Source organism: Salvelinus fontinalis, chromosome 9 (genome assembly GCF_029448725.1).
Source record: "Salvelinus fontinalis isolate EN_2023a chromosome 9, ASM2944872v1, whole genome shotgun sequence".
In the NCBI taxonomy this organism is placed as follows: domain Eukaryota; kingdom Metazoa; phylum Chordata; class Actinopteri; order Salmoniformes; family Salmonidae; genus Salvelinus; species Salvelinus fontinalis.
Window position 1 is genome coordinate 58,739,898 of NC_074673.1, and position 20,532 is coordinate 58,760,429.

General features: G+C 43.5%; 1 protein-coding gene across 1 annotated transcript in view; it reads left to right on the forward strand.

Annotated features, from left to right (window-relative positions):
• Positions 1-20,532, forward strand: part of b4galnt4a (beta-1,4-N-acetyl-galactosaminyl transferase 4a) — a 430,046-nt gene that overhangs the window by 143,277 nt on the left and 266,237 nt on the right. The window contains exon 2 of the mRNA XM_055934959.1: positions 1,755-1,867. Within this exon, the coding sequence (XP_055790934.1) occupies positions 1,755-1,867 (113 nt within the window). The remainder of the gene's footprint in view (positions 1-1,754; positions 1,868-20,532) is intronic.

Sequence of the window (20,532 nt, forward strand, 5' to 3'; positions counted from 1 at the left end):
ACCGTTCTCACCATCCTTCGCCTTTGCCTCTCCGATATTTTACTCGGCCTGCAACTTCTGGCCTTAACAAGAACTGTGCCTGTGGTCTTCCATTTCCTCACTATCTTCCTCACAGTGGACACTGACAGTATTAAATCTCTGCGATAGCTTCTTGTAGCCTTCCTCTAAACCATAATGTTGAACAATCTTTGTTTTCAGGTCATTTGAGAGTTGTTTTGAGGCCCCCATGTTGCCACTCTTCAGAGGAGAGTCAAAGAGAACAACAACTTGCAATTGGCCACCTTAAATACCTTTTCTTATGATTGGATGCACTTGTCTATGAAGTTCAAGGATAATGAGCTCACCAAACCAATTGTGTGCTCCAATTAATCAGTGCTAAGTAGTTTCAGGTATTCAAATCAACAGAATGACAAGGGTGCCCACATTTTTCCATAGCCTATTTTTCACATCTGATTTCATTTCATACAACTTAATATTGCTACACTAAAAATCTTTGTCTGGACAATACCCCAGTACTCAGCTTTTATTAGAAAATGAATGGCATGCCACTGTGATCATTTTCTGTGACGACAGAGTAAATTATTATGCAGCCTCAGAGGGGTGCCCAAACGCTGTCATACGACTGTATGTCATGTTTCATTTGTGAACCCCAGGAAGAGTAGCTGCTGCTTTCGCAACGGCTAATGGGGATCCTACTAAAAGTACAGTACATTACAATACCGTGCAGTGAGTAGAGCACTGTAGAGTATAGTACAATACGGTACAGTATATTGTACGGTACTCTCTTGTACTGAATTATACGCTACTTTACTGTACTTTACTCTACTGCACTTTATTGAACTTTCCTGTGCTGCACTGTGATGTCCAAACTTGTGAAATATGAGGAGAATGACATTCATGTCCATATCTCAAAGTGCCAGGTCATAGATGACACATGATTCTTTCTGCAGACATATTTGAATCTTAATTCGGACGTGATATTTGGTTTTTGGAAAACATTGTCGCATAAAAACCTGAGGGAGATTTTACTATAATTCAGTCACCAAAGTTTGCATCTGCACAGTTCTTCCACTAGATACGTTTTTTGTAAAAGTTTTAGTGGAAATTGTTAAAAGTAGTAGTTGTGCATAGAGTATGGTTAGTTAAACTTTGAAGTAAATAGTTTTATTTGGCATACGTTTTAAAGAAAGAAAACGATGTCAAGGCATAATTCCGTTACCGTGGACTTGCCCTGGGTTTAAATCCTGGGGTCCCTTGGCCAACCCAGCAGTCATCATCACACCAAAAAGCTCCCATAATTCATCTGCAGCATGACAGAGGCCCAGCCTTCTCTGTTCCTCACAAGATAAACCTCTCCTTCTCTCCCTCGTTTTGTCCCTATTTCTTTATTTCTCTTTCCCTCCTTCTTTCTCTTTCTCTTCCTCAGCTGGCTGCTGTTTCTCTCTCTCTCTCACTCATTGTGTCAAATATTTTACATTATATTTGCCACTTGTGATGATGAGGATGACACCAATGATAAAGACAAAACTGATGATGAATGTTATACTGACGATGATGATGGTGGTGGTGATGATGATGGAAATGATAATAATGACAATGCTAACGATAGAGAGGATGATGTAATGATGGGGATGATTACGATGATGAGGATGATTATCATGATGATACTACTAATTACAATGACGTTGCTGCCAAAGATGATGGCGATGATGAAGGCTCTCCCTCTGACCCCGCTGTCTCTGTGTTGCCTCCAGATGGGGAGAGGCAGTTGGAGGGGACAGACGCCAGCCGCAAGAGGGACGCTCGCTCCTCAGCCGGCCACCGCAAGACAGAGGACACCAGTGACAGTCACGAGGACGATGCTCGGGTGAGTCCATAACTCTCTCTCTCTCCTCTCACTCTCCCCTTTTTTTCTATATCCTATATCATTTACCGCTCTCATTTACTATATGTAGTCTGTTGAGGTGACATAGGGTCATAATATTTGGGTACGTTTAGCTGTTTTTGGTGCTTTGTCAGGAGAGGGACTGAGTACGGGCATTGGCCAACGCAAAGCTGTTTCCGTCCACTTCCGTCATTTCAGATTTTAACTCCTTAGCCTCAACTTGCTAGCTAGCTATAGCACCCACTATTTGCTGTCGGTTTTCGAGATGACTATAAATATAGTGGACAACATGCCTTCCTCTCGTTCTCCCTCTCTCTTTCTCTTGTTTGTTCTTATTCCTCTTACTCTCAGTCTTAGAATAGTAGTCAAATGCCCTGTGGGCAGTCTGTTAGTTATGAATAAGATACTATAAGTCCTATTGCTGAGCTCTAGGCTGACTATTACATCAGATCCTCGTCATCGTAGATCACCATGCACATAGGGATGGCATTATTCATCAAAACCTGTTGCCTGACACACAGCTTCTACCAAGCTATAAGACTACTAAATTGACAACTATAATGCCAAATGTCTGCAAGGCTGTAATTGCTGCAAATGGAGGATTCTTTGACGAGAGCAAAGTTTGAAGGACACAATTATTATTTCAATTAAAAATCATTATTTATAACCGTGTCAACGTCTTGACTATATTTCCTATTCATTCTGCAACTCATTTCATGACTGTTTTCATGGAAAACAAGGACATTTGTAAGTGACCCCAAACTTTTGAACATTTACATTTACATTTAAGTCATTTAGCAGACGCTCTTATCCAGAGCGACTTACAAATTGGTGCATTCACCTTATGACATCCAGTGGAACAGCCACTTTACAATAGTGCATCTAAATCTTTTAAGGGGGGGGGGGGGGGTCAGAAGGATTGCTTTATCCTATCCTAGGTATTCCTTAAAGAGGTGGGGTTTCAGGTGTCTCCGGAAGGTGGTGATTGACTCCGCTGTCCTGGCGTCGTGAGGGAGTTTGTTCCACCATTGGGGTGCCAGAGCAGCGAACAGTTTTGACTGGGCTGAGCGGGAACTGTACTTCCTCAGTGGTAGGGAGGCGAGCAGGCCAGAGGTGAATGAACGCAGTGCCCTTGTTTGGGTGTAGGGCCTGATCAGAGCCTGAAGGTACTGAGGTGCCGTTCCCCTCACAGCTCCGTAGGCAAGCACCATGGTCTTGTGAACGGGGGTGTATCTACCTCAATTACCTTGTACTTCTGCACATCGAAGTACAAGGTGTGTTTCGGACGGACCCATGGCTCTCGACCTTCGCCTCTCCCGAGTCTGAGTGCCGAGACACGACTGTAACTACTACCAGTTGGATACCACGAAATTGGGGAGAATTATGACTATTATTTTTTTTAAATAACCTCTCTCTCGATCAAGGTGCATTTCCGAAGGATGTGAAACTGGCCAGTCAATCCTTTGCACCAGAAGGGGAGTAAGACCGTCCCTGGGAACTACAGGCCAGTCTCTATCCTCAGTGTCATGACCAAGATCTTGGAGAGAGTGGTTCATGTGCAGCTCTGAGTATGTCAACGAACAATCTCATGTTTGAATTCCAGTCAGGCTTCAGAAAATCATACTCTACTGACTCATGCCCCCTATACTTAAAGGACCACATAAGGAAGGAGATTGATAATAGTAACTTATGTGGAATGATGCTGCTTGACCTCCAGAAGGCTTTTGATACAGTTAATCGTAGCATCCTACTTGCCAAGCTAGAGGCTTTGGGATTGGGCAGTACCACTCTTGAATGGGCTAAGTCCTACTTGTTGGGCGGGAACAAGTGGTTGATGTAAATGGTTTGCCTTCCAGAGGCTAAGCCCATAAGCTGTGGCGTGCTATGAAGGATGCTTGCTCATGTCACTTGTTTCTTTATGGAGATGACTCTGCACTTCTGTTGTCTCACAAAGAACCAAACCACACCGGAGAGTATACTATGTGCAGTAGTCATTAACATCAATGCATGGCTCATAGACAACAAGCTATCTCTGCACCTCAGCCAAACAGCAGCAATTCTGTTCGGGTACAAGATGAAAGTAAGTCCTCAGACATCAGGGTACAGCTACCAAGAGAGGTACTCACAGCCCCCAAACAACAGTTAATTACTTGGGGTGTACACTAGATGGAAAACTGGAAGGGGTGTACACTAGATGGTTTAGTTCATTATCTAGCTAGCTAGATAGTTATTGTCATGAACTGAAGTTTGATTTCAGTAGGAGACCAACGAGTGGCTAAATCAATCTAGTCATTGTTTTCAGGCTAGTTGCGTTGGTGCTAGCTAGGTACCAAGCCAAAGCTAGCGCGACCAAAAGCTGCTAAAAACATTGATTTTATCTCACGAGGCAAGTCAGTTAAGAACACATTCTAATTTACAATGACTGCCTACCGGGAAACAGTGGGTTAACTGCCTTGTTCAGGGGCAGAACGACAATTTTTTACCTTATCAGCTCGGGGATTCGATCCAGGAACCTTTCGGTTACTGGCCCAATGCTCTAACCACTAGGCTACCTGCCGCCCCTACCTGTATCAAATCAAGGCACATGCTTCGTTACAACAGGTGTGGACTAAACAGCGAAATGAAATACTTACGGCCCTTATCTTAAATGCAGAGAGGTAGAAAATAGATAAATAATAGATAAGTAAAACACGTAATAATAAAGGTCATAATAGATACACAATGAGAAACGATAACTTGGCTGTATACAAGGGGTTCCTGTACCGAGTCGATGTGCAGGGGTACGAGATAATCAAAGGATCAAAGATGACTGTCATTCTGCACACTGAAGTCAGCGTAGTAGGGAGACCACTTACCTCTAGTTTCCAAACTGTCGTCAAGGTAGACAAAATGCTTGATTATTATTGTGTATTATTGACTAGCTAGGATGAATCAGGCAGAAGCAGCACAGGATCACAATCCAACCCCCCCCCCCCCCCCCCCCCCCCCCCCGCCTATGACATGGTTGCATGTCGGGGAGAACGTTGGACTACCTAGCTATCATTTTTGCTCCTGCTCATTTCAAATGCTCACGCAGACGTTTTACCATTCGGTTGAACAAATAATGGCTTATGACCGACGTGGTATTGTAAACACATCGTGGCCGGTGTGTGTGCTTGTTTGCAGATTATATTTTAAAAAATCACAGCTTTGACAGTGCTACTAGCCATAGTGTTGGGGCTTGGCTTGAGGATGCGAATTCAGCACACACACCATTTTAAAATAATTGTGTTATTCTACGCGTCAAATGATGTTAAATAGTTTTATTTGACACTTACATTTTTTTTTTACAAGCAAAGACCCAAACAACGTTCCATAGCTAACATGGTTGTGTGCATAGATTTAGAAGCATAACAGGGAAAGGTACTTTTTTTTATATTCAGGAGCCTCTGAGTGGAAGGGTCTGCCTCTGTTAAAACTATTCCCGCTCTGAGTAGCTTTAAGAGGAAGGTCAAAGCCTGGTTAATAGATAGTGTGCATCTGTGAACAATCCCTCCTAGCCGTTGACGATGACCAAATAACATCTCTTTGTGTATAATATGTACATGTTACAATATATGTTGTTGTGTTTTTATACGACTAAATAAACCAAATTGACTTGCCATTTTAGCTTCCACATATGGGTCTATAAATAACGGAGCCGGTGTGTGACATTGGGGAAAACATTTCAAAATGGTTTGAATCAAAAATCAAAAGGATTTGTATGCAGATCCACATGTGTACTTAGAGGAATATATGCAAATTGGCCCATAACTCTACAGTGCCTTCAGAAAGTATTCACACCCCTTGACTTTTTCCACATTATGTTGTGTTACAGCCTGAATTGTAAATTGATTAAATATAGATGTTTTTGTCACTGGCCTAAACACAATACTCCTTAATGTCAAAGTGTAATTATGTGTTTAGAATTTTTACAAATGAATTGAAAATGAACAGCTGAAATGTCTTCAAATCAAATTGTTTTGGTCACATACACATGGTTAGCAGATGTTATTGTGAGTGTAGCGAAATGCTTGTGCTTCTAGTTCCGACAGAACAGTCATCTAGCAATTCCCCAACAACTACATAATACACACAAATCTAAGTAAAGGAATGGAATACAAATATATACATACAAATATATGGGTGAGCAATGACCGAATGGCATAGGCAAGATGCAATAGATGGTATTAGATACAGTATATACATATGAGATAAGTAATGTAAGATATGTAAACAGTGGCATTATTAATGTGACTAGTGATCAATTTATTAAAGTGGCCAATGATTTCTGTATGTATGTAGGTAGCAGCCTCACTGTGTTAGTGATGGCTGTTTAACAGTTTGATGGCCTTGAGATAGAAGCTATTTTTCAGTCTCTCGGTCCCAGCTTTGATGCACCTGCACTGACCTCACCTTCTGGATGGCAGCGGGGTGAACAGGCAGTGGCTCGGATGGTTGTTTTCCTTTATGATCTTTTTGGCCTTCCTGTGACATTGGGTGTTGTAGGCTCCCTGGAGGGCATATAGTTTGCCCTCAGTGATGCGTTGTGAAGACCGCACCACCCTCTGGAGAGCCCTCTGGTTATGGGTGGTGCAGTTGCCATTCCAGGCGGTGATGCAGCCTGACAGGATGCTCTCAATTGTGCATCTGTAAAAGTTTGTGAGGGTTTTAGGTGACAAGCCAAATTTCTTCAGCCTCCTGAGGTTGAAGAAACGTTGTTGCGCCTTCTCTACCACACTGTCTGTATGGGTGATCCATTTCAGTTTGTCCACCTTCTCCACTGCTGTCCCGTCGATGTGGATAAGGGGGTGCTCCTTCTGCTGTTTCCTGAAGTCCACGATCATCTCCTTTGTTTTGTTGACATTGAGTGAGGTTGTTTTCCTGACACCACACTCCGAGTGCCCTCACCTCCTCCCTATAGGCTGTCTCGTCATTGTTGGTAATCAAGCCTACTACTGTTGTGTCGTCTGCAAACTTGATGATTGAGTTGGAGGCATGCATGGGCTACGCAGTCATGGGTGAACAGGGAGCACAGGAGAGGGCTGAGCACGCACCCTTGTGGGGCCCCAGTGTTGAGGATCAGTGAAGTGAAGATGTTGTTTTCTACCTTCACCACTTGGGGGTGCCCCAATCCAGGACCCAGTTACACAGGGCGGGGTACTATGGTGTTGAAGGCTGTGGTCAATGAGTCAATAAGTATTCAACCCCTTTGCTATGGCAAGCCTAAATAAGTAAAAATGTGCTTAAAAATTCACGTAATAAGTTGCATGGGCTCACTCTGTGTGCAATAATAGTGTTTAACATGATTTTTGAATGCCTACCTTATCTCTGCACCCCACACATACAATTATCTGTAAGGTCCCTCAGTCGAGCAGTGAATTTCAAAGACAGATTCTACTTAAAAGAAATGAACGTAATGTCCTGAATACAAAGTGTTATATTTGGGTCAAATACAATACAACACATTACTGTGTACCACTAACCATATTTTCAACCATAGTGGTGGCTGCATTACAGTATGTTGTGGGTATGCTTGTAATAGTTAAGGACTGGGAGTTTTTCAGGATAAAAAAGAAACGTAATGGAGCTAATCACAGGCAAAATCCTAGAGGAAAACCTGGTTCAGTCTGCTTTGAACCAAATACCTTTCAGCAGGCCAAATCTACAGTGGAGATGCTTACCAAAAATACTCTGAAAGTTCCTGAGTGTCCGAGGTATAGTTTTGACTTAAATCAGCGTGAAAATCTATGGCAAGACTTTAAAATTTTTGTCGAACAATGATCAACAACCAATATGATATAACTTGAAGAGTTTTGAAAATAATAACTGGCAAATATTGTACAATCCAGGTGTGCAAAGCTTTTAGAGATTTACCCAGAAAGACTCAACGCTGTAATTGCTGCCAAAGGTGATTCCACAAAGTATTAACTCAGGGGTGTGAATGCTTATTCAAATGAGATGTATCTGTATTTCATTTTCCATAAATAAAAAAATTTAAATGGCAAACACGTTTTCACTTTGTCCTTGTTAGCTTTGTGTGTAGACGTGTGAGAGAAAAAAAGTCAAATGTAATCCATTTTGAATTCAGGCTGTAACACTACAAAATGTAGAATAACTCAAGGGTTATGAATACTTTCTGAAGGCACTGTAGATTCTACAGACCCTACTGAGTACTCCAAACTCCACTTTTACATCAGCACAAAGTAGCGTTTTTTTCACAGCTTTAGACTCACAGCTGTCATCGCTGACACAGCTAATTCTAACATGTATTGGCTCAGGGGTGTAAATGCTTATCTAAATGAGATATGTCAATATTTCATTTTCAATAAACTGCTCAAAAATATATACCCGAACAAAAAAATAAACGCAACATTCAACAATTTCAAAGATTTTACTGAGTTACAGTTCATATACGGAAATCCGTCATTTGAAATAAATTCATTAGGCCCTAATCTATAGATTTCACATGACTGGGAATACAGATACAGTGCTTTCAGAAAGTATTCAGACCCCTTAACTTTTTCCACATTTTGTTATGTTACAGTCTTGTTGTAAAATTGATTAAATAGTTTCCCCCCCTCATCAATCTACACACAATATCCCATAACGACAAAGCAAGAACAGGTATTTAGAATTTTGGGGAAAATGCATTTTAGAAAACAACAACTGAAATATCACATTTACCTAAGAGAATGCCGAGAGTGTGCCAAGCTGTCATCAAGGCGAAGGGTGGCTTCTTTGAAGAATCTAAAATCAAAAATATATTTTCATTTAACACTTTTTTGGTTACTACATGATTCCAAATGTGTTATTTCATAGTGTTGATGTCTTCAATGTTATTCTACAATGTAGAAAATATTCAAACTTATATAAACCCTTGAATGAGTAGGTGTGTCCAAACTTTTGACTCGTACTGTATATATTATCCTTACTGCTATCAGCCCATGAAGCGCATTGAGTAACGGATTCACAACATGAAACAACAGATTGTTATGCTGATGAAGGAGGACCCAAAAGCGACGTAATAGAAACAGAGTCTTTATTCCATTCTTAAACAAACAATGATTCTCCTGGATCTTCTCAAAGGTAATTCCAACACAGGAAACTGAAAACCTCTTGTCAGTAGAGAGGAACGACTGGAGACGCGACCACAGACTGCAGGTCGCTTCAGGAGGACACAGACCGTAGCTGACATAGACACCTGCTCACACGCAGCATCTGACAAAGGCAAAAAATACGACAGGGCGCAACAAGGACACAGAACAGCAAACCTCAAACAAGAATCCGACAAAGACAGAAGCGGAAAACAGAGGGAGAAATAGGGACTCTAATCAGAGGGCAAAATAGGGGACAGGTGTGAAAGACTAAATGAGGTCGTTAGGAGAATGAGAAACAGCTGGGAGCAAGAACGGAACGATAGAGAGAGAGAGCGGGAGAGGGAAAGAGGGAGGAGGAAAGAGAGGAATAGAAAGAGGGAAAGAACCTAATAAGACCAGCAGAGGGAAGCACAGGGACAAGACAAGATGATCAAAGACAAAACAGGACACAGATAGTCCCCCAAAAAATGCTGACTGCAGGAATGTCCAACAGAGCTGTTGCCAGATAATTGAATGTTCATTTCTCTACAGTAAGCCACATCCAACTTCGTTTTATAGAATTTGGCATATATATATTCCAACTGGCCTCACAATCTCAGACCACTTGTAACCACGCCACCCCAGGACCTCCACATCTGGCCTCTTCACCTGTGGGATTGTCTGAGGAGGGAGAGGGTGCTGAGGAATATTTCTGTCTGTAATAAAGCCCTTTTTTGGGGAAATCCATAGATTAGGGGCAAATTTCAATTGACTGATTTCCTTCTATGATCTGTAACTCTGTTCAAATCTTTGAAATTGTTGCATGTTGGGTTTATTGTTTTTGTTCAGTATAATATGCATAATTATTGAAGAACTACGTTAATGACAGGATCATTTAGGTTTTAATTATCAATGTAAAGGTGACTCTTTCAGTTAGAAGCATTCCATTTTGCAATCGCATACATTTTGGGGGATTTGTGTGCCCGTTTAAACTGTTTTCACCCCAAAACATAAGGTGACACAAAATGTTACGTAGGCTTGATAACATCCAGGCTCAAAGCCTCTGGTGGCCTTTCTGAGATAAAAACGTCTGACCGTTTGATCCAGGATTCTTACAGGGTTCTTACAAGTGTAATGTCTAATTCAACTGGCTAATGCTTAATATATAATATAACAACGACTTACCCTGCCATAAATGCAAGGACAAAAAAGTGATGTTTTAGGTCACACGATTTTGGACAAATCTGTCAACCTTGAAAAAGGTTTAAATATACGTTTTAAATGAACTTGCGAATTTTATTGAATATACAATAGCTGTGATGATGGCCCTTATACATTGTCTTCATAAAGTATTCACACCCCTTGACTTTTTCCACATTCTGTTGTTACAAAGTGGGTTTAAAGTGGATTTAATTATTTCGTCTGTAACGTCAAAGTGGAAGAAAAATTATACATATTTTTTTCATTAAATGGAAAATAAACGAATATATTTTGATTAGATAAGTATTCAACCCCATGAGTTAACACATGTCAGAATCACGTTTGGCAGCGATTACAGCTGTGAGTCTTTCTGGGTAAGTCTCTAAGAGCTTTGCACACCAGGATTGTACAATATTTGACCATTATTCTTTCAAAAATGTGTCAAGCTCGGTCAAGTTGGTTGTTGATCATCGCTAGACAGCCATTTTCAACTCCAGTGTATATTTGGCTTGTTTTAGGTTATTGTCCTGCTGAAAGGTAAATGTGTCTCTCGGTGTCTGTTGAAAGCAAACTGGACCATGTTTTCCTCTTGGATTTTGACTGTGCTGCGATCTATTCCGTTTATTTTTATCCTAAAAAATCTCCCTTTTCCTTAACCATAACATGATGCAGCCATCTGTAACAGTCCTGACCTGTTTTATGTTGTTTTTATGTGTTTATGGTCAGGGCGTTAGTTTTGGGTGGGCAGTCTATGTTATTTGTTTCTATGTTGGTTTTGGTTTGCCTGGTATGGCTCTTGATTAGAGGCAGGTGGTTTGCGTTTTCCTCTAATCAAGAGTCATATTTAGGTAGGGCATTCTCACTGTTTGTTGGTGGGTGATTGTCTCCTGTGATGTCTTCGTCGTTGTCGATGTTATTCACTTTCGGAGCTGTTTGGCTGTTCGTGTGTTTTGATGTAACGTTCCTGTCCGTGAGTTTACGTTTAGTGATGTGAGTTTATGTTCAGGTTTCGTTCTACGTCGTTTTGTTATTTTGTAAGTTTGTTAAAGTGTTCGTTTTCGTGTTGCCATCATCATCAGTTTTCGTTGTTATAAAATAAAAGATGGCTTATTTCCCTGAAACCGCATTTTGGTCTGAAGATCCTTCTCTCCTCACCTCATCCGAGGATGAGGAGAGCGACAGCCTTAACAGAATCACCCACCTACAAACAGAGACCAAGCGGTATGGGAATGCTCGACGGAGCAACAAGAACTTCTGGACTTGGGAGGAGATCTTGGACGGTAGAGGACCTTGGGCTCAACCAGGGGAATATCGCCGTCCAAAGGAGGAATTGGAAGCAGCGAAGGCTGAGCGGCGCTGGTATGAGGAGGCAGCGCGACGACGCGGTTGGGAGCCCGTGAGTCAGACCAAAACATTTCTTGGGGGGAGGCACACGAGGAGTGTGGCAAAGCCGGGTAAGATACCCGAGCAAACTCCCCGTGCTTACCGTGGAGGTAGAAGGCGTCGTACTGGTAAGAGACCGTGTTATGCGGTAGAGCGCACGGTGTCCCCAGTACGTGTGCTTAGCCCAGTGCGGGCTATTCCACCTTGCCGCACTGGGAGGGCTAGGTTGGGCATCGAGCCGAGTGCCATGAAGCCGGCCCAACGTATCTGGTCTCCAGTACGTCTCCTCGGGCCGGTGTACATGGCACCAGCCTTACAGGTGGTGTCCCCGGTTCGCCTGCATAGCCCAGTGCGGGCTACTCCACCTCGCCGCACTGGCAGGGCTACGGGGTCCATTCAACCTGGTAGGGTTGGGGAGGCTCGGTGCTCAAGAGCACGAGTCCTCCTTCACGGTCCGGTAGACCCGGTGCCACCTCCATGTACCAGTCCTCCGGTGGCAGCCCCCCGTACCAGGCTGTCTCTCCGGGTTCTCTCTCCTGCTGTTTCCTCCTCTCCAGCGCAGCCAGTGCCTAGACCACGCACCAGGCTGTCTCTCCTTCTCCTTCCTACAGAGCCATCCGTCTCCCCAGCGCCATCTGAGCCATCCGTCTCCCCAGCGCCATCTGAGCCATCCGTCTCCCCAGCGCCAGCTGAGCCATCCGTCTCCCCAGCGCCATCTGAGCCATCCGTCTCCCCAGCGCCGTCTGAGCCATCCGTCTGTCATGAGCCTGCAAAGCCGCCCGTCTGCCATGAGCCTACAGAGCCGTCCGCCAGACAGGAGCCGCTAGAGCCGCCCGCCAGACAGGAGCCGCTAGAGCCGCCCGCCAGACAGGATCTGCCAGAGCCGCCAACCAGACAGGAACTGCCAGAGCCGCCAACCAGACAGGATCTGCCAGAGCCGCCAACCAGACAGGATCTGCCAGAGCCGCCAACCAGACAGGATCTGCCAGAGCCGCCAACCAGACAGGATCTGCCAGAGCCGCCAACCAGACAGGATCTGCCAGAGCCGCCAACCAGACAGGATCTGCCAGAGCCGCCAACCAGACAGGATCTGCCAGAGCCGTCCTGCCATGACCAGCCAGAGCCGTCCAGCCAGGACCTGCCAGAGCCGTCCAGCCAGGACCTGCCAGAGCCGTCCTGCTATGACCTGCCAGAGCCAACCAGCCAGGACCTGCCAGAGCCGTCCAGCCAGGACCTGCCAGAGCCGTCCAGCCAGGACCTGCCAGAGCCGTCCAGCCAGGACCTGCCAGAGCCGTCCAGCCAGGACCTGCCAGAGTCCCTCAGCCGGGACCTGCCAGAGTCCTTCAGCCGGGATCTGCCCCTTGTCCCGGTGCTGCCCCTTGTCCCGGTGCTGCCCCTTGTCCCGGTGCTGCCCCTTGTCCCGGTGCTGCCCCTTGTCCCGGTGCTGCCCCTTGTCCCGGTGCTGCCCCTTGTCCCGGTGCTGCCCCTTGTCCCGGTGCTGCCCCTTGTCCCGGTGCTGCCCCTTGTCCCGGTGCTGCCCCTTATTCCGGTGCTGCCCCTTATTCCGGTGCTGGTCCTTATCCTGGTGCTGCCCCTTGTTCCGGTGCTGCCCCTTGTCCCGGTGCTACCCCTTGTCCCGGTGCTGCCCCTTGTCCCGGTGCTGGCCGTTGATTTAGGGGAAGGTAGTGTTAGGGTGGTCATTAGAAGGGGTAGACAGAAGAGGGGAGTGACTATGGTGGTGTGGGGACAGCGTCCTGAGCCGGAACCACCACCGTGGTCAACTGCCCACCCGGACCCTCCCCTGGACTTTGTGCTGGTGCGCCCGGCGTTCGCACCTTGAGGGGGGGGGTACTGTAACAGTCCTGACCTGTTTTATGTTGTTTTTATGTGTTTATGGTCAGGGCGTTAGTTTTGGGTGGGCAGTCTATGTTATTTGTTTCTATGTTGGTTTTGGTTTGCCTGGTATGGCTCTTGATTAGAGGCAGGTGGTTTGCGTTTTCCTCTAATCAAGAGTCATATTTAGGTAGGGCATTCTCACTGTTTGTTGGTGGCTGATTGTCTCCTGTGATGTCTTCGTCGTTGTCGATGTTATTCACTTTCGGAGCTGTTTGGCTGTTCGTGTGTTTTGATGTAACGTTCCTGTCCGTGAGTTTACGTTTAGTGATGTGAGTTTATGTTCAGGTTTCGTTCTACGTCGTTTTGTTATTTTGTAAGTTTGTTAAAGTGTTCGTTTTCGTGTTGCCATCATCATCAGTTTTCGTTGTTATAAAATAAAAGATGGCTTATTTCCCTGAAACCGCATTTTGGTCTGAAGATCCTTCTCTCCTCACCTCATCCGAGGATGAGGAGAGCGACAGCCTTAACACCATCACCATTCCTGAAAATATGAAGAAGAGTGGTACTTGGTGACGTGGTGGTTGGATTTTCCCCAAACACTTTGTATTCAGAAAAAAAAGTTCATTTCGTTGCCACATTTTTTGCAGTATTGCTTTAGTGTTTTATTGCAAACTGATGCAAATTTTGGAATATTTGTATTATGCACAGGCTTCCTTCTTGTCATTTATGTTAGTATTTTTGAGTAACTACAACGTTGATCCATCCTCAGTTATATCCTATCACATCCATTAAATTCTGTGACTCTTTTAAAATCACCATTGGCCTCATGGTGAAATCCCTGATCGGTTTCCTTCCTCTCCGACAACTTATTCAGGAAGGGCACCTGTATCTTTGTCGTGACTAGGTGTATTGACACACCATCCAAAGTGTAACATTAATAACTGCACCATGATCAAAGGGATATTCAATGTCTGTTTTGTTTTTTTACCCATCTATACCTTGTGAACCATAGGAAAACTTCCGTTGACAATTCAGCTTTTAATTTTTTTTGTAATTTGTAAACATTTCTAAAAACAAAATTCCACTTTGACATTATGGGTTATTGTGTGTAGATCAGTGACACAAAATCTCAATTTAATACATTTTAAATTCTGGCTGTAACACAACAAAATGTGGAAAAAATCAATACCCTGTGAAGGCACCCTATCAATATCATTCCTGACATAATGACACAAATTTGCTGATTATTATCAATGATTTATTAACAGCTATAACAAGTTGTCCAGTGTAGGAAACCCTCACTGGTATCCTAGTTTATAGAAAGACTCATATGCCAAACTTGCCAAATGTTATCTTGAAAAAGGATCACAATGGAAATGAGTTGCATAGTTTTTTGTGATTATCCTCAATGATTCTTAATCAATTGCATTCTTTTTTATATGTATCTTTTTTTAAATGATCAAAAAAGCAAAACTCTCTGCTCTCTCTCTCTGTCTCTGTCTCTGTCTCTGTCTGTCTCTCTATCTCTGTCTCTATCTCTGTCTCTCTCTGTCTCTCTCTCTGTCTCTCTCTCTCTGTCTCTCTCTCTTCCCTCTTCTCTCTCTGTCTTTGAAGGGTATTAATGCAGTATGATGCTGTGGTGGATTACATACCATACACGTTAAATCATGAGTCTGTGATGAAGCACACAGCCTACACCTCCCTTTGGGTATCTATGCTCCTCTCAGGTTTCTCACTCGGGGCAGGTAGAGCTCATTAGCGCAGTGGAGTGACTGACTGATGTGCCTCTATAGCCTTAGGCTCCATACAGAGGTACTAGACTTTAACCACCTCTGAGAGCTCTCTTGTATCAAGTACCACACCTACCATACATCAGCTCTTTCTCACTGCCTCTCTCTCCATCTCCCCTTCTGTCTCTCCCTCTCCTTCTTTCTCTTGCTCTCTCCCCTCCACTTCTTTCTTTCTCTCTCTCTCTCTCTTTCTCAATTATTCATTTTTTCGATCCAATACACTTTATTGACATATGCAAGTTAAATTCATTTATTTTCAAAGTACACATATAACAACAATGATTGATCTAACAGTAATACTCATAATACTAATAATAATAGTGGTAGTGGTAATGATATTAACATGAACAGAAATTACAACAACAATAGTAAGGAGAATAGTAATGAATGAAAGTAATAGTAGCAGGATACTTTTAACATGACTGAGAAGCCACATGGCTTGGTATGAAAGCCAAAACAAAACAACATTACATACTACTGTTGCATTTTATTTTTCACTGGCTGTCCCTCAGGTTGTGGCCACATATTTGGCTGCCAAAACTGCACATTTTGGTTTTTCACCCAATAAATATTTGTTTATTTCTTTCAAATTCTTTGTAATGAATGCTAATTTTGTGAAAGAAAAATTATCTTAGGTATGAGTATTTCTAACAGTGTAATTGGAAATGCAGCTCTCTCTCTCCTCTCAAATCCTCTCTAACCTCTTCTCCTCTCCCTCTCCTTCTCTGCCTCTCCCTCTCCATCAGAATTGTACAGGAATGATTATGGTCAATGATGATGTTGGTGGATGATGATGATAATGATGGTGTCATCACCACCGTCTTGAGTGAACGTTCTAATGTCTAACACACCTCGGCTACCTCTCAGAAAGAGCGGAGTCTGCTCAACTGCTTTTCCCTCACTCATATTTTCCATCTGTCTGAAAATGTTTCCTTTCTCGCTATCCCGACCTCTCTCCTCATCGCTCTCAGGCAATCGGACGTGTCATAAAACCGCTATGCCACCTGGGAAGGCGCCGCTCCACATCTCACCGCTCTCTCGTCTCTCTCCTCTCTCTCTCTCTCCCTCTCCTTTTCGTGTTCATCTCTAGCTAATGCTCTCCTGAGGTTTGCTGTTCACCCGAGTGCAGGGAAACTCATCAGGACCTCCATGCCGCAATCACGAGTCAAGATCATAATTGTCGTGAAACAGTGCCGCTCTGTTCTCTGTGCACCTTCCGATAACCACTTCATTATTTTGACTTACCACCAACTAGAGGGGGGCTTCAGTCTTTTGCCATGATAAAAAAAGATATCCGGGAAGAGATGTAAAAGGGTGATTCTGAATGTTTGTTTATTTTCCAAAAGTTCCCTGGTTCTCATAAATCTTTGTTGGAGTGTTCCTAGAATCAGGAGGGAATAGTTTCCGGAATTTAGCCACTGTATTATGAACCAGACTATGACGCAATCAACAGCACATATGCTATATGTGATGAGTGGCAGTGGAATAATACTCTTTGTACAATGGGTGGGTCCAATCCTGAATGCTGACGGGTTAAAACCGCATTCCAGCCCAGAGTCTATTTCACAAGTTACCACTGGCTAAATCAAATCAAATCAAATATTATCGGTCACATACACATATTGATCAGATGTTATTGCGGGTGTGGCGAAATGCTTGTGTTCCTAGCTCCAACAGTGCAGTGGTATCTAACAGTTCACAACAATGCACAAATCTTAAAGTAAAAGAATGGAATTAAGAAAAATATAAATATTAGGACGAGCAATGTCGGAGCGGCATTGACTAAAATACAGTAGAATAGAATACAGTATTTACATATGAGATGAGTAAAGCAGTATATAAACATTATTAAAGTGACCAGCGATTCCATGTCTATGTATATAGGGAAGAAAATATATGGTGTTAAAAAGCCTATTTACTCTGTTCCATCTGACTGCACCGTCCACTGTCTCATCAGCCCAGCCAGGCAATTTATAAACTTGATCTCCACCATAAAAAGCATTATCTCCCATTTCTTTAAGACTAGCATTTGGTTTTCAACAGTGGATATTTGTATAAACCTTGCTGTCTGCCTCTCCGAAATGTACAACATTTGTTTCAGTATTGAAATTCGACCCGATCTCCAGCTGTCCCATAATAATGAATGTGTTGGGAGTCCGAAATAGACAGACAGGCAGCTTTCCTCAGCCAGTCGAAATCATGAATCAGCTGGTATAATTTTTATGGATATATACAAATAAATATCAATAGAAAACATATACAACGAAACAAAATGCAGCTAGTTTGTTCTCTTTCCAGCTTCAGTTTGAAGTGATTGTGTTACCGTAGCTGTGTTGTTGGCTAGCTCCTCTGAACAACAGTGTCCTAACGAGAGGGCACATTGTCTATGCCAGGCGAAATCGAGCATTATTCTGGCTGCACTGTTTGAAGTGACTGTACAGTAAGTTAACCGTAGTTGGCTAGCTAGCAAGCAAGGGATAAGAATGTTGACAGCCAGTATGGCAATGGAACATTTAGAACGAACGAATGGGTCGCGTCCATAGATACGGAACAAAAAGACTTAACTGGGTCACCTCTCTGGCAACCGAACCGATAGAACGATCGAGTAGCCGGCTTAGGTAGCATCCTTAGACTTGTGTCAAAATCAAAATGACATTTTTCATGAAAATATGTCAGTGATTTGAATATGTTTGTAACCCGTTGAGTACAAGTGACAATGACCTCGAAGCTGACTTTTGGAGGGCATATTGGCACGGTTTGCCACCCGTTCCAATGCATCCTCCAAACACCGGCTTCTCGGGCATGATCACTTAACTATGCTTCTATCTGCTCTGAGTAGATATCCGAGATTGGTTCTTGGTAGTGTCTTCAGTTGGTGAGTAGCTAATAAACAATTTTGTGCTTCGACCTTGTCATTGAAAGCCAATGTTTCTGAGCTTCCATTAGGGAAACACTGCACTGTATTAATGTTCATTCATCTCTTGACCCCGGCTTGTAATTGACGTCTGGCGTCACAGACCTAATCCATAGATAGAAGTCAGACTTCTGAAGTCATAGACATAAGTCATAAATGGAAGTCACACACTATAGGAGTCACAGACGGAAGTCAGAGACGGAGGTCACCGACGACGGAAGTCCTAGACTACTGAAGTCTGACATAAGTCACAGACTGCCACATCACATACCTGGAGTTGCAGACACAAGTCAAAATGTGTTAGTCACAGACTACTGAGGTCACTGACAAAGTCACATACTACTAGGGTCACGGACAGAAGTCACAAATGGAGATCACATACCATTTTAGTCATATACTGAGGTATCACACCACTGAGTGGGAACAGTTCATTAGCTAGGGCACATTGTTTAAATAGTAGTGGAAATGATGCCATTTAACGCCTGGGCCCACGTCTAGCACAGGGGAATAGTGACTGAGGGACTGTAGTAAGGAGAGAGGAGATTATACTCACACTTCCTAAAATCAATTTAACTCAACGCTTTAGGAAATACGCTTGAAGTGATAAGGACTGGAGGAGTGGAAGGTTTTTTCCTCTAAGAGTTCTAAACCTGACAATTTGTTTTATGCTGTCCCTCTATGTTCCAATCAAGTAGAGTTTTCAGCACATGACTCACACAACACGCTTTACCTGAAGACATGCTTCACTACTGTGCTTAACATACTTTACAGCGTGTGCTGTATATACTGTATGGGTCGAATGCATTTAGGTGCACTGTACCACATGCATTTAGATGAGTAAAAACCCCATAACCAGCTGAGACATAAAAGCAATGTTCCCCGTGTAGAGTGCATTACACCCAACCAACAGCAATGATTTATTATGGTGTACGTCTTCCATTGCAAGAGGACAAAGGTCATTCTGATTCATGCACTTTACTGCATATTACTCTGTTCTATTTGGAGACATCACGATTAAGAGTGCACATGTAGGAGGCATTATGTACTCCGTGGGGGGATGTGTCTGTGCGTGTGAGTGTGTGTATGCCTATATACTGTGTGTGTGCGTGTGTGTGTGTGTGTGTGCGTGTGTGTGCGCGCGGTATGGTGTGCGCGCGTAAGTGAGTGCTTGTGTGTGTGGGAGAAGCAGTCACGTTTAACTAGGAGGGATGTGTGTGTACGTGCGTGCGTGTGCATGTGTGCTGTGCGTCAGCGAGGTTTACCCGTAGGACTCCAGCTCTGCTGAACAACTGCCGGCTCATCTCTCCCATCTATTATTAACACACCCATTTACCAGCTCTTTGTTCTCGCTACACTTCGTCTCGGTGCGTGCGTGCGTTGGTGCCTGCGTTAGTGCGTGCGTGTGTTTGTAAGTGTGTGTGTTTGTGCGTGCGTTAGTGCGTGCGTGTGTTTGTAAGTGTGTGTGTTTGTTTGTGCCTGCGTTGGTGCGTGTGTGTGTGTGTGTGTGTGTGTGTGTGTGTGTGTGTGTGTGTGTGTGTGTGTGTGTGTGTGTGTGTGTGTGTGTGTGTGTGTGTGTGTGTGTGTGTGTGTGTGTGAGCGTGTGTTTCTGAGGAAAGCACACACACACATGCAGATTGATGAACTTTTGTTACCTCCCTCTTCTAAGTTTCTTATTCAATCAAGTGAACAAGACAACAATGTGCAATCAATAACAGGGGAAAGGACCCGTCATTTATTCTGACACACTTTGCCATAAGAAAGGAGGTATGCTTCATCCTTACCTTTACCAATGTGTGCAATGATCCAGATCCAGACTTAAAAAAATAAAAAATAAGGCTTCTAATATAACAATAGAATAGCGGGGAGGCTTATGCTGCCTACAAATGCTCCTAGGAATATTGTATTTCCCACTTGTGAAGTCGTAAATACAACATAATTGTGCTTTTGAAGTTGGAACGATTCTTCAACCAATGAGGATTTAGCTAGCTGGGTGAGCTAGCTAACATTGCTAAAAAAACAAAGTTAGCTAGCTTGCTAATATCGACAAGATGTTCTAACAAGCTACATTACCCACATTGTAAAAATGTGATGTTGTCAAAAATGTACTTTGTTTGAAACAGTGATGGGTCAGTGACGAACATGAAATCAGATTTCCCCACTCGTGATTCTGACTCGGAGGGTCATGCAGGCGGTTATTTCTGAACCTGAATTCCCACATTTCTGACTGCACTTGAAGGCAACACACAGTGATGAGTCGACACTGTCATGAGTATGTTGGTTAGAGAGTGGCTCATGCATTCCAAAGGATTCTTCTCAAGAACTGATTTCAATTTTCATTGGCGGGGTCGATTAAACTGTGCATACCAGGGGACACTTTCTAAGGACAGATATTCCGATCGGACATTCCGATTGGTTGGAGGAGCGTCT